Raw genomic sequence first — 13,777 nt, forward strand, 5'->3', positions numbered from 1 at the left:
GACACTGGTGGTTGCCTTAACCAAGCCAGTTTGGGAAGGAAGGAATCAGTGTGCATGAGGTGGGGCAGGGGGCACGGGGCAGGGAGGGAGTGGTGATAGATAGCTTTGGATCTACCCCAGGGAGGTGATCCCATCCAAATGACTCCCAAGGAAGATTTCCAGAGGGATGGTGGTAACCTGTTCTGTTCGATCTTTCTCCCGTAGCTAAACAAGAGGCTGAAACAACCTCCCAGTAGCCCTGGGGGTACAGGTGAGCGTGGGGCGGAGGCACGTCCTCCTCTCTGGCCCCTGGGATGATATATATATAGAGAGAGAGAGAGAGAGAGAGAGAGAGAGTGTGTGTGTGTGTGTGTGTGTGCGTGCGTGTGCACACGTGTGCATGCAATTTTTTGGACCCACATAGTGTTTGAGAAAAGAATGAGTTATGAACATTTTAAACATCAGGAAATTCTATCTAAAAATTCAGGGTCTCTTGAGAACTTGGGAGATGTGGCAACACCAATTTGAGAGCTCTCCCTGGCAGTGGTATATTGGGCTCCCCGGTTGAGTCCCAACCCCATACACTTCCTCACCTGGCTGTCCCCACGGGTGTTTTCAACCCCTGTTCTCCACGGAAAGAAACTTTCACACCCGACACTGAGAACATTTCCGGAGGCCTCCACGGGGTCTCGGGGGGCCCCCCACTGTTCCGAGCTGGTTACTTTAGGCTGTCTTTCCGGACGCCCCTCCCATAGCTCAGTTTAGGAAATAGTCATCATGCTCACTAACATTCACTGAGCGCGTTGCATGCACTCAATTTGTTTTTTTTAGAGCCACCAATGGGGTGTGGTCCTTGCTCCGTGGCACACCGCTAATAATGACCGGGTCCAGACTAGAATCCAGGTCTCTGGACTCCCAAATCTGTGCCCTGCGCTGAACTTCCTCCTGACCGTGAAGGCCTCGGAGAAAAACCATTGTACCAAAGGGAAGTGGTCACTTACTGCATGAGCAGAGGTGTTGTTGTAGGGCAGAGCAGTGAACAGCCTGCGGTCTGGAGTCAGCCTGCCAGGATCCTATCATCGATTCTGTGACCTTGGGCTGGTGACTTTGCTTTTCTGGGCCTCAGTCTCCTTCTTGGTAGAAAAGAGATCTTAACACCTATACCTAATATAGGTTGTGCTGAAGACTAAGGTAAAAAGGCTTAGGGAAAGGTGGCTGCTATGAATGTGTGTATGAACCCAAAATACTTACAGGCTTGCTTTGAGGAAAGGAGCGAGACGGGCACTGTGATGATGTGTAGCACAAAAGCAGGTGCCGCCTGGCTCTTCTCTGTCCCCGTCTCCCAGCCACCCTCCCTCTGCTTCCGGGCACCCTATGTAGACAGAGGACACTGGGCCGCGGATGACAACACCATACCATGGAACCTTTTATTAGAACAGAGACACGTTTCGTACAGGCTGAAAAAAATCGGAAACCTCAGGTAGGTTATGCTTAGCTGTGGACACCAGATATCAAACAAGCCATGGCCACTGTGTCACTGGGTAGAGGACAGGGTCCCAGGATGCTGGAGAACACAGGGGCTTCTCCCCCTCTGATGTGGGCACGCGGGCAGAGGCCGGCTGCTCAGGCTGAGCTGGGCTGGTGGTGGGTCCCCCAGGTTGGGGTTTTCCAGGAGGGAGTTCCAGCCCCCGATGTGGATCAAGCCCCCAGGGCTGATGTGGTAGATTTTACTAGGTCCTTGGCCAATGACTGCTGGAGGAAACAGCTGGGTATTGGGAGAGAAAAGATACAGCACACAGAGAAGTCCTCACAGCCTAGGCCTGGCAAGAAAGAGCTACCGAGAAGAGCGTGGGTGGGGCGTGGAGTCAGGCAGATCAGAGCTCAAGGGAGCCTGGGCACGTCAGTTCCCCCTTCCCAGGCCTCAGTTTTCTCATCTGAAAAGTGGAAATATGACCTGTGTCACTGGCTTGTTTGAACAATTGTACAAAACATGGCCTGACACGACACACGGTGGTGAAATCCAGAGCACGGGCAAAGCCATCCTGGTCTCTCCTTTGAATACACTGGATGGCTGGGCTTGGAGAGAAGTTCAAGCTCATACAGAGGGCTTTAACCCAGGCCGCAAGAGTTCCCAGGGGGCAGCACCTGGAGGTCTCCCGTGTCTGCCTGCAGGACTCAGCTACTCCCACCTCACCCTGCAAATGGAGTCCATGCCCTGCTTCTTTATTTTCTTCTGGCCCTTCAACCTACAGAAGACACGAGAGACCCTATATCTGACAGTTTGGAACTCACAGCAACAGAGTTAGAAGCCCCTCCCCTCCACCCTGCCAAGAACACTTAGGCCAAGCCCCATTTTACAGATGATAAGACTGAGGCCTGAGAACCACTCCATTTCACCCAGACAGACACATACAGGCAAGAGAACCACAAAAGAATGCTGTTCCCATCTCTTTGGCTCAGCTCGTTAGAAGATGAGGCATAGCTTTTCTTGGCCACAGAAAAGCAATTACAATTTTTTGTTCTCTCTCTTTTTCAAAGAGTTGTGACTTTTTAATAGAAGTTTGTGCGCAAGCATTTCATTCCTCAATTAATTTCCATCTCAGTGAGGATTTCCCGGAGATAACCAGTGTTTTAGTTCCATTTGAGCTTAATCTGTATGAATGAAGCCTCCATTTCCACCAATTCCAATTTGCTGGGTGATTCTAGCACTCATTACCTGGGCGATAACGTCCCCACTGCAGACAGCTGCACCCGGAGCTGAGAGACGGACTGATTTCCAATAGCAATTCGGGAGAAGAGGTGGTCCTTCACCTCTCCCAATACCACTCAATAAATAGGAAATAAATTATTAAATAAGCCACGTTCTGATGAGGGATCCCCATCATGGTATTTACAATGCAAAACAACTACCACCAACAAACAAAACAAAAAAACCCTCTAAAAACCAAAAATAACCCAAAACAACAGCCACAGACAGAGGGGAGACAACAACTCCATCAGTATGGCTGGCTCATGGGTGCGGAAGTGAGAAGGAAGAGGTCACAACAAAGCATTGCTTGGTGACACTGCATCTACCCTAAACTCCTCAGCTGGACACTGCTGGCCAGTGGGAGAGGAGGTGTGGTTTGAGGAGCCTTTTTTGTTTTTTTTTTCCTTTCTTTTTAATCAGACAAAATTTTCTATTCAGCTGGAGAAGAAAACAAAGCAAGACACGTGCACCTGAGACTATTTTGAATATTCGTGGAAAGGAATACAGCAGAAGAAAAGATGGAAGTGGGACTCGAGAAGAAAAAAATGTGCTTTCAAACCTTTGGAAGCACCCCAAATGTTGGCCTCTTCAAGCAACGCCTTATGGAAAGGAAGATGGGTCTAAGTAAATGAAGAGATGGGGGTTCGCTGAGACTGAGACCCTCGTGTCTTTCAAACATCATAATTTCTGTTTTATTTTTAATCTTTTGCTTCTGAAAGATTGACTTTCCATCAAAGAAGGGACGACGCGGAGGTAGGAATGCAGTCCAACCTGGATGTCCCTGGGTGGGGGATTTGAATTAGCTTTTCTGAATCAACTGGAGGGAGTTCACATATTGCTTTTAGGTTTTATTCTCATGATTGAGAACCTCCTAAAAATGTTTGAGGATGTTTTCTTTTTTTCTCTAAGTCTCAGTGAACTCACGCTGTCTTTGAAGAATTGCCCAGGCCTCAGGTCAACGTTTAGGGTTGTATCTCAAAAATTCCTCCACTACTCAAAGGTGGAAACTTTGGCCCAGAGAAAGGAAGCAATTTGCCTAGCTCCACTCATCCAGGGAATATCCATAGCAGGAAGGTCGAAGGGCTGAATGTTGCTTGACCTCAAACCACATCTCCCTCCCTTTTTCCATACTGCTTTTAAAAATAAGTCCTCACCATGAGCAGGCTTGAGGCAATCTGTCTTATTCCCTGGAAGCAGAAGTGTAATGAAGGTGAAGTAGGCAGAGGAACAGCAGTGCCAGGGATTGGGAGCTCTGGTTAAACAAGGTTTACCAGTGGCCCCCAAACAGTTTTATTTTTGGATGGAAAAAAAGGAAATGTAAAGGAAATTCGAGAAACACACCAAGTGGCAGGGAGGGGACAGATTTTTCTCCCAGGAGGCATTTAAGCTCTTGCAAACTTTCCCAGGCTAGGGGTACCCCCTTGCTTGGGTTAGGGCAGAGTAAAGTCACATTGCCAGGGAGACAATCAGGGATGTTGCAAAAGTCTCACCAAACCCAAAGCTGGACCAGGCGAGCTGGCCACGTCAAGGCAGTGAAGAGCGACTTTGGAAAGGGCAGGAGCCCCTCCAGCCAGCAGCCGGAAGACACTGCTGGCCGGTCAGAGAGGCAGGGCTGGTCAAGACCTCTGGATCCTGGTTCCCAGGACAGGTTCCAAAATGACCTTCTTGGTGGGAACTTCCGGCTGCTCCTTTCATCTTGTTTTGTTTTCTAATCTCAGAAATAGTTGTGTGCTCTCTTCTGAGATCACAGAAAAAGGCTTTTGCTTTGCGTTTGTGTGTCTCTCCCAGGATGGCTGATAACCTCGTCACAAGGCAGGCGTGTCCACAGAGCAGCCTTGAGCTCTCAGGGGATGGGGAGAAATTAGCTAAGGGGGAGTCAGAAGCATGTGTAACTTACATGAAACCAACTAGGTAGGCTCAGAAGAGCAAATGATCTCACCCACTAACTGTGTGCCCTGGAACAAGGGTGAGATTAAGATGTGCACATCTGTCTCACATTGGGTGCCTTCCTAAAGGACTTTCACAGGTGATTTACACTCTGCAGCTTTTGCCTTACATGCTAACTTTAGACTCTAACCCCCATGTCAGCTGTGACTCTACCATGTCAGGTCAGCACCTTAGCTCGTAAGCCTCTTGACTGTTTTCATCTTTCTGGTACCTCAGTTAGGTAGCTGGGGGGGGGGCGGTGGGCAGGGGGCTGGAGCGCAGGCCTGAACCTCACCGGACGTGGACTTAGTCATGAACCTTTGGTCTGCAGTGCTTCCGGGCCACCTCCAGGGTGTGTTCCAAGCTTAGAGCTCTGTGAGTCTCCCCTTCAGGGAAAAGGCCAACATTCCCATCCACATCCAGCCTCTCAAAACCCATCCATGGAGACATAAGGGAAAAAAAAGAGAGATGCACAAAAATACTGTAGAAGTTCCCCCTCCTCCCCAAACACACAGACACACACACACACACCTCTCCATATAAATAAATACTTGAATACTGCTAACGGCAACTGAGAGAGCGAGAATCCCATAAATAAATAAATAAATAACCATAAATAAATAAATAAGATAAATAAGAGGTTTGCTAGGAGCCCCCGGCAAAATGATCCCCTAGAGTTGCTTGAATGAAGGCAGTCTGGACCGGAGGGCCAGCTCTTGGGTCTCTCACTGCTGTCCTGCTAAGGAGGTTCTGTGGCTCCAGAAAGCCTTTGTCTCCATGGAGACTGGAGGAGTCCAGTCTGGACTCCTGGGCGGGGAAGAAGGTTATTTACAGTTGCTGTACATGCCCTCCCAGGGCACCTGCCCCTGGCCCAGGCACCTGCCATCAGGCCTTCTGCGGTGATAGCACTGGCATCCATTAGTCTTGGTGGGCGGGGCCCAGGTCTGGGCCAGAGGGCATCGTGGAAAGGCCAGGTCCTCCACTGCCGCCCTGGCGCCTGGCCCCGCTCTCCCAGTGGAGGAAGGACTTTCCGGTTGGCTGCAGGGCAGTTTCTGGACCCACGGGCTGATGTGATGGGAAAGACCGGGAGGGAGGATTTCACTGCTTCCAAGAAAAAGGATTTTTTTTCAAATGTTCCCCCCCAACCCCCCGGGGGTGTAAGGGATAAAGAATGTTTGGCTTCTGCTTCCCAAAGCCCCAGCATCCAAAGCTGGGAACTGTCCCTTTCACCCTCTCCCTCCACGCCCTGTCCTGCTGCTGTTGGCACCACAAACTGGAAACTCACCCGCAAGGCTCCGGAAAGCCAGTCAGCTGGTGAGGGGGATGCCCAAGAGTTTATTTTAAGGATCTTCTCCCTCATGCCCCTGTTCTCAGGGCCTTCCGTGGGTGAAGCAGCTGGTGGTATTTGTGTGTTGGAGATCAACTTACCCTCGCTGCCCAGCCCTGGGCGGGGGAAGTGGGGCGAGGGCAGAAATGAAGGTGGGGCTTTCCCGAGCTGGTACGAAACTCCGGAAACCAGTGGGAGCTGCGGAGCATCCAAGCCCCTTTCCCCCAGACTCTCTGGATTTGGATCTTTTCCCCCAAACCTGAGCTGCTGTGCCCCAGCCTGGCAAAATTCCTGAAAGGCAAAGGAGGTGACTTAGGCTGAGGGTGGGTGGGTGCTGGGCTGCACTGGGGGGGATCCAGGGTGTGGCAGTCTGGGCAGTGAGGAGGGGGCAGGCAGGCGCCAACCGGAGGGTAAGGCCAGACAGGCTGGCGCTGCAGACTGGCAGCTGGCCACGGCACTGGTGAACGTTCAGCAGATGGTCCCGTGGAATGAAGCTGCTGCCAGCTAACAGGGCTGAGGCAAACTTGGGAAGTGGGGCCACAGACCAGGCTGTCCTGACTGTCCGCCGTGCCCGTTCTCAGAGGTCGCCGGGTCCGTGTGAGCCGCCAAGAGGCATTTCGTGTAAACGGTGCAGCGGCCTCTATCCCCGGCTAGAAACTACTGGGCCCGTCTTCCTGACCACGTGGAGGTACTGTGGGCAGCAGACTGACCCCCTCCTTTTTGCTTCTACACTCACGGCCCGAGAGTCCATCTCCTATCTCCCGACACCTACCACCAACTGAAATGTCCATGTCCCCTACCCACGTGTCTCCCTTTCTAGGACCCAACAGCCTCTGGCTTTGGCTCTGGCCTATGTGGGGAGCTGAAAGGCCTGACCCCTCTCCTGGGCCTGAAGTGCCCTTGGTCTCTTCTAACATCCACCCCTCACTCCCACCAGGGTCCCTACACATGCAGCCATGAGACTGAATGAGAGGAGAACGAGGGCAGGTGTGAGGAAGCACCACTGGCCTTCGTATGCAGCCTGCCAGCAGTGGGCGAGCAGAACTCTCTCTACATTTTCCTGGCCAGACCCAAACTTTTGAGTCACGGACCCAACGCTTCTTACAAACCTTTGAGGTTTCTCTGTGCCAACAGAAGGTGGTTCACTCCATATGCTCAGGCCTGAGTTGAGCCCCAGGGTGGTGTGGCGGAGGCTCCTGGGAGCTCGACACAGAGGCTGAAGCCCCCATACCCTCTTTTCCTCCCGCCCCCAGGAGAGCAGGAAGGACAGGGCCCAGGAGCCCTCAATGTCTGTACCAAGGAGAAGGCAGGGTGGGCAGGGAGTGGGGGAGGCTGGCAGAGTGAAAGGGGCACCACAGGCAGCTGGCTCAAGGGAGGGCCTTTGCTTAGCGCCTTGTGCTGGAGTAGCTGTCTGCTGAGCTGTAGCTCCGGCTCCGGCTCCGGCTCCGGCTCCGAGAGCCCAGGCTGGGGCTGCGGGAGCTGCAGCTGCTGCTAGTGTGGGTCCGGCTGCGGCTGCGGCTACGGCTACGGCTACGGCTGCGGCTGCGGCTGCGGCTGCGGCTCGGGCTCTGGGAAGAGCTTCGGCTGGCTGAGCGGCTGTACCAGGAGGACGCGCTGCTGAGGCCGCTGGACGAAGAGGGGCTGGGCCGGTAGTAGGGGATGGGGCGTTTCCGGGCACTGCAGGGACCAGAGGGAGAAGCATGAGGGCAAGGCTCCTCCCAGCCTCAATCCGGGAGCACAGGCACTGTCCCGAGAGACATTTCCCAGCTCCTCAGGGAAAAAAAATTCCCATACTCTTCCCTTGCAGTCCTGAGAACATCAAGGAGATGCTTTCAGTCTACTGCTGATATGTTTTGAAAAGTCATAATCTCACTTTTTTTTTTTTAACACAGCAAGGCTGGGCTCAGAGAGAACCTCCAGCTGGCAACAGTTTTGTTTTGCTATTTTTATTTTTACTAGAACCTTCTATTTATGGCAAAAAGAAGAGGCTGATTTTCCACTCACTGCAGTGCATCAAGTTTCTTTTTGAAATAAATGTATGGACCACTTAAAAAAAGAGCACATCTATTTACAGAAAATTAAGTAAATGGTACACTTAATAATCAGACAAGGCAAAAGTGGGGGATGGAAGTTTGGGAAGCACTGAATGGGTTCATCAAGATGGACTACTTGGGGTTGAGTATGGAAGCCAGAGCGTCTTTTGGAAATGCCACTCTCTTCATCTCAGCCTTCCTCCAAGTCCATTCCAAGGATACCTTCAAGAGTCAAGGCAGTGGGTGTAGGACTCCCTTCCTGCGTGCCAGGCCAAGGCAGGGTGTTCTGTGAGACACTTGAGAAGGCAATGCCACTACCCTGCCTTACTATCTGGGGCACAAGTTCTTTTTCCCCCTTCAGGTCTTCTCCAGGGAGGAGGCATGGGTAGCCAGGATCCTTGTGGGTCTCTGGACTGAGCAGCTGACCCTTGGAGGACCAGGAGGAAGACCAACCGATTGTCAAGAGCCATTTTTAGGGTAACATTCAGCCATTCTCTCCATTTCAAGGCCTGAGAAATCTGTGTCCATTTAGACCTCAGGCTTCTCTTCTAGGGCCTTTCTCATCCAAGACTTTATCTGTTACAGGAATCTTCATCCATCTAGTCTGACCATTCAATCCATCACAGTGGAACACAGTGGGTTCTAGTGTTCTGCATGTAAGTTTATAAACTGCATTCACATCTCTTTGCCCCTTTTCATTTCATCCTTATGATACTTCTGGGAGTTATTTCCTCCAACAGCTCATGGGTGAGAAAACTTAGATTCTGGGAGGTGAAGAGACTTTCCCAGCTCACCTGGAAAGTGGCAGAGCCAAGATTCCTCTCCAGAACAGTGCTCCTCCCCTTACCCACTAGGGCTCCCTCCCGGTCTTTTTGGCACCTAAACAATCCTATTTGCCCTCCCTACACTTGGTTCAGGGTATAATTACCTATGGGTCTATTCAAGCCTTGCATCCGGGCGTGTGGGTCTAAGGGCGGAGGTCTGTGGCCACCGCCTGGCTCCGCCTCCACGCAAAGTCCCGGTTCTGTTCCTTGCTTGGGTCCCCATTCCAAGGCCCGACCTCTTTCTATGGCCCAGCCCCGCCTCCCCCGCCCCAGCTGCATGCGCAGATTCCGGCCACACCCGATTCCTCCGGCTGGGCTCACCCCTTTGCCCGCCACTGCATTCTACCCCGCCCCGCCGGCCTAGGCCCCGCCTCCATGGCCCCGCCCCTTCCTGCAAGCCCGCACGGTGGCTGAGGGTGCTGACTCGCCCGAGGCTTTGAACAGAAACTTCATTTCGGTGGCTGATGGGGGGGGGGGGCAGGGTGTCCCTGAGCTCCCACAATCCTGCAGTCCAGCCCCAAGGAGGCCTGGGGAGAGTGTGAGACCCCAGCGGGTGGGAAGGGAGTGGAAGTGAGGGCGGAGGTGGGTGCCTCCTGGCCTCACCTCGTTATCCTCCGCGCCTCCAGGTGGCTCGGGGAGTCTCTCCGGCGCTTCCGCATGGGCGAGTAGGACCGACGTCTGCGCCGCGCTCGCTCGCGCTCCCGCTGCTGCGAACCCTTCTCGCTGTACTTGGGGTCCCGCTCCCTGAAGGGGTGCGGTGAGGATGTTACTGGGGAGCTGGGGCTGGCCTGGCTTTTCGGTGGGAGGGGGGCACTCACTTCCTCCTTACCTTTGCCCTCCCCCCCCGCTGGGGCAGGGCATGGGGTCTGCACGGGGCCCCTAGGGAGGTGGGAGGGAAAATGACCCGGCTGTGGGGAGAGTCTGCATGGATGGGTGGGTACCCGGGGTGGGGAGGGAGGGCCTTGCAGCTGGGCGTGTGTAGGGGTGTCAGCCTTTGAAGGTGGGCATTGCAGGGTGAGGATATGACTGTTAAGTGGGCCCAGGTGCCGAGTAAGAATCAGAACTGGGGGGTCTGGACATAGGGATGAGGGGTAGTATTAGGTGTGCGAAGAGTCTGAGGGCTGGGGTGTGGCCGTTGGAGTGTTTGGGGTGAGTACAAGAGAACGCTGGGATGTACTGGGGGCCTCACTGCCTCTCCAGACACGACAAAGGGAACCACTAGGATGCTGAGTCATCTCCCATCCGTAACCGGGCAGGGCTTGACCTGAGAGGAACTCGCGGGGCTTGGGCGACGCTCCAGAGAAGCGAGTCGAGGAGGCGGTGCCAGACAGGCGTATCTGAGCAAAGGAGTGGTGACTGGGGGGCGGGGCCTAGCCTGACGGGCGGGGTCAGTGCCTGGGGGCGGGGCCGGTACCTGCTGGGACTGTAGCGGGAGTAGCTGGGGCTGCGGCGGGACCTAGAGCTTCTGCTAGGCGGGCTCCTCTTGCCAGAGCTGGAGGAATAGCTGGGAGAGCGGGAGGAGGACCTGGAAGAGAGGAGACAGCCTCTGAGGGGCCTGCTGAGCTCTGCTGGGCTTGCCCCGCCTGTCCAGCATTTTATTCAGCTGGTCTCCAGGCCTTTTTATTTCTGGAGGCCAGACAAAGGAACCAAGCCCTTACCTGAGGATGAAATCCCCTCCCTTTTGGATGGTTAATAATGATATCAACAACTTCCCCTTATTGAGTTCTTCCTATCCTGGCCACGTGTTAGCTGTGTGACCTTGGGCAGGTGATTTCACTTCTCTGGGCCACTATTTTCTGATCTGTAAAATGGGGGTAATTGTACTTACCCCATAGAATTGTAAATTAAACGTGTAAATTAGGGTGACTTACTTAGCATCTTGGCATATAGTCAGCACAGAGGAAATGTTTATTATTATATGATTATTATATATTCTACTATGTGCCAGATTTTGAACTAATTTTTTTTTAATATCTTTATTGGAGTATAATTGCTTTACATATATCCCCATATCCCCTCCCTCTTGAGCCTCCCTCCCAACCTCCCTATCCCACCCCTCTAGGTGGTCACAAAGCACTGAGCTGACCTCCCTGTGCTATGCAGCTGCTTCCCACTAGCCATCCATTTTACATTTGGTAGTGTATATATGTCCATGCCACTCTCTCACTTCGTGCCAGCTTCCCCTCCCCCCACTGTGTCCTCAAGTCCGTTCTCTACATCTGCGTCTTTATTCCAGCCCTACCACTAGGTTCATCAGTACCGGTTTTTTTGATTCCATGTATGTGCGTTAACATGCGGTATTTGTTTTTCTCTTTCTGACTTGCTTCACTCTGTATGACAGACTCTAGGTCCATCCACTTCATTACAAATAACTCAATTTCATTCCTTTTTATGGCTGAGTAATATTCCACTGTATATATGTGCCACATCTTCTTTATCCATTCATCTGCTGATGGACATTTAGGTTGCTTCCATGTCCTGGCTATTGTAAATAGTGCTACAATGAACATTGTGGTACATGTATCTTTTTGAATTATGGTTTTCTCAGGGTATATGCCCAGTAGTGGGATTGCTGGGTCATATGGTAGTTCTATTTTTATTGAACTAATGTTTTGTGTATATTATCTCATTTAATCCTCAGCACTTCCTAGGGTTAGGTACTATTATCAATCCCATTCTATAGATGAGGACACAGAGGCAGAGAGAGATGATATATTGGGTTGGCCAAAAAGTGCCTTTGCTTTTTAAGTAAAAATAAAAGACACATTTTTCATTTTCACCAGGAACTTTATTGAACAACATATTCACCCTTCTGTTCCACTACCTTCTGCCATTTTTCAGGTGACTTCATAATTCCATCTTCCCCAAACTTTTTATCTTTTTGAGCAAAGAACTGTTCCAGATGCCTTTTACGGTCTTCCAGGGAATTGAAATTTTTTCCATTAAGAGAATTTTGTAAAGACCTAAATAAATGGAAACCTGAAGGTCTTATTCAAAGGCGGCGGATAAATCAGAACTTCCCAACCAAGCTGTAACAGTTTTTGCCTGGTCATCAAAGAAACAGGTGGTCTTGTGGTATCCTGACGGAAGATTATGCGTTTTCTGTTGACTAATTCTGGATGCTTTCCATTGAGTGCTGTTTTCAGTTGGTCTAATTGGAAGCAGTACTTGTTGGAATTGTTTGGTTTTCCAGAAGGAGCTCACAATAGAGGACTCCCTTCCAATCCCACCATATACACAACATCACCTTCTCTGGATGAAGAACAGCCTTTGGTGTGGTTGTTCATTTCGCTTGCCTCACGGATCTCTTCCGCTCCAGACAACTGAACAGTATCCACTTTTCATCGCCCACTGCAATTTGTTTTAAAAACGGAACGTTTTCATTACGTTTAAGTAGAGAATCACATGCGGAGATACGGTCAATAAGGTTTTTTTTGCTTAACTTATGGGGAACCCAAACGTCAAAGCAATTAACATAACCAAGCTGGTGCAAATGATTTTCAACGCTTGATTTGAATGAATATTTTGAGTATGTCAGCTATCTCCTGCATGGCATAACGTTGATTTTTCTCAATTAATGTCTCGATTTGGTCGCTATCAACTTCAACTGGTCTACCTGACCGTGGAGCATCGTCCAGTGAGAAATCTCCAGCACAAAACTTCGCAAACCACTTTTGACACGTTCGATCAGTCACAGCACCTTCTCCATATACTGCACAAATCTTTTTTTGCATTTCAGTTGCATTTTTACCTTTCTTGAAATAATAAAGAATAGTATGCCGAAAATGTTGTTTTTCTTCCACCTCCAATATTAAAATGGCTACACAAAAATTCACCAATTTTGATGTCTTTTTTTTTGAAATTTTGAAACTTTATTTTTTAAGTTTATTTTATATATTTAATACTTTTATTAATTTTAATAGATTGTTTTCTTTGTTTTTTGTTTTTTTTTAACATCTTTATTGGAGCATAATTGCTTTACAGTGGTGTTAGTTTCTGCTTTATAACAAAGTGAATCAGCTATACATATACATATATGCCCAAATATCCTCCCTCATGCACACCGATATGACAGCTGTCACATACACTCTAACAAAATTGTTTTGAATGAAGTTAAAGACAACTAAGTGCTACTAGAGCCATCTTACAGAAAAAACCAAACAAACCTTTTGGCCAACCCAATAATTTGTTCAAGGTCACTCAGCTGGTAAGGGGTTTGAACCCAGGTCTGTTTGGCTACAAAGTGCTCCTGACTTCTGCTAGACTACACTGTTGTGCATCCGAATTACTAACCCCTATGCTATTTCCAGTCTTCTTTCCTCTTGCTAATGCCTCCCATGTTTAGAGAACGACTGCCTTGGTTTCTCCACCACTTTCCTAGGAACATCTACCCTTCTTTCTCAGTCTTTCAAATAATTTTCATCTCACAATTGCTGATTTGATCTGCTAGTAGTTCCTGCCAGGATTCAGAGGGATTATGTGGCCATGTCTGTGTTCAGTGGGAAAGAGGGCTGTGATGGATTAGCAATGTCTGCTACAGGCACAGGAATGAGTAGGGGGGACACTCTCTCATGCTCTGTTTTTGCCAGCTTTCCCTCACAGGAATGCTAGCAAAGTTTTCCTATCCTTTTCAGTTTGAAAAGAAGTCTTGCTCTGACTTGCCCTCACCTAGGTGTTCCTTAGCCCCTTCCTACTTTCTTAGGTGATCATAATAACCATCGCTTTGGGACTCTATTCTTACATTGTTGCCCAGGGTGATGGAAGGAGTGTGGACAAGGAATAGCTCCTCCAGTCTTAGTGCCCTGGGACAGTGTCCAGCTACGGCCCCTGAAAAATTTGCTTTGCCAACTTGCTCTTTGGCTATATATTGAGAGACATTATAAAAAAGAGTTACGATGAAATAATGCTTTTGGACACTTTGAAAGGACGTCAGGCATTT

General features: G+C 50.2%; 1 protein-coding gene across 1 annotated transcript in view; it reads right to left on the bottom strand.

Annotated features, from left to right (window-relative positions):
• Window positions 1–1,404: 1,404 nt before the first annotated feature.
• The window catches only part of SRRM4 (serine/arginine repetitive matrix 4), a 168,600-nt gene continuing 156,227 nt past the window's right edge, over window positions 1,405–13,777 (bottom strand). Inside the window, exons 11-13 of the mRNA XM_036823864.1 lie at window positions 10,253–10,363; window positions 9,442–9,582; window positions 1,405–7,658 (exon numbers count right to left, since the gene is read on the bottom strand). Of these exons, the coding sequence (XP_036679759.1) occupies window positions 7,367–7,658; window positions 9,442–9,582; window positions 10,253–10,363 (544 nt within the window). The 3' untranslated portion in view covers window positions 1,405–7,366. The remainder of the gene's footprint in view (window positions 7,659–9,441; window positions 9,583–10,252; window positions 10,364–13,777) is intronic.

The sequence above is a fragment of the Balaenoptera musculus genome, chromosome 14 (assembly GCF_009873245.2).
Source record: "Balaenoptera musculus isolate JJ_BM4_2016_0621 chromosome 14, mBalMus1.pri.v3, whole genome shotgun sequence".
Taxonomy (NCBI): domain Eukaryota; kingdom Metazoa; phylum Chordata; class Mammalia; order Artiodactyla; family Balaenopteridae; genus Balaenoptera; species Balaenoptera musculus.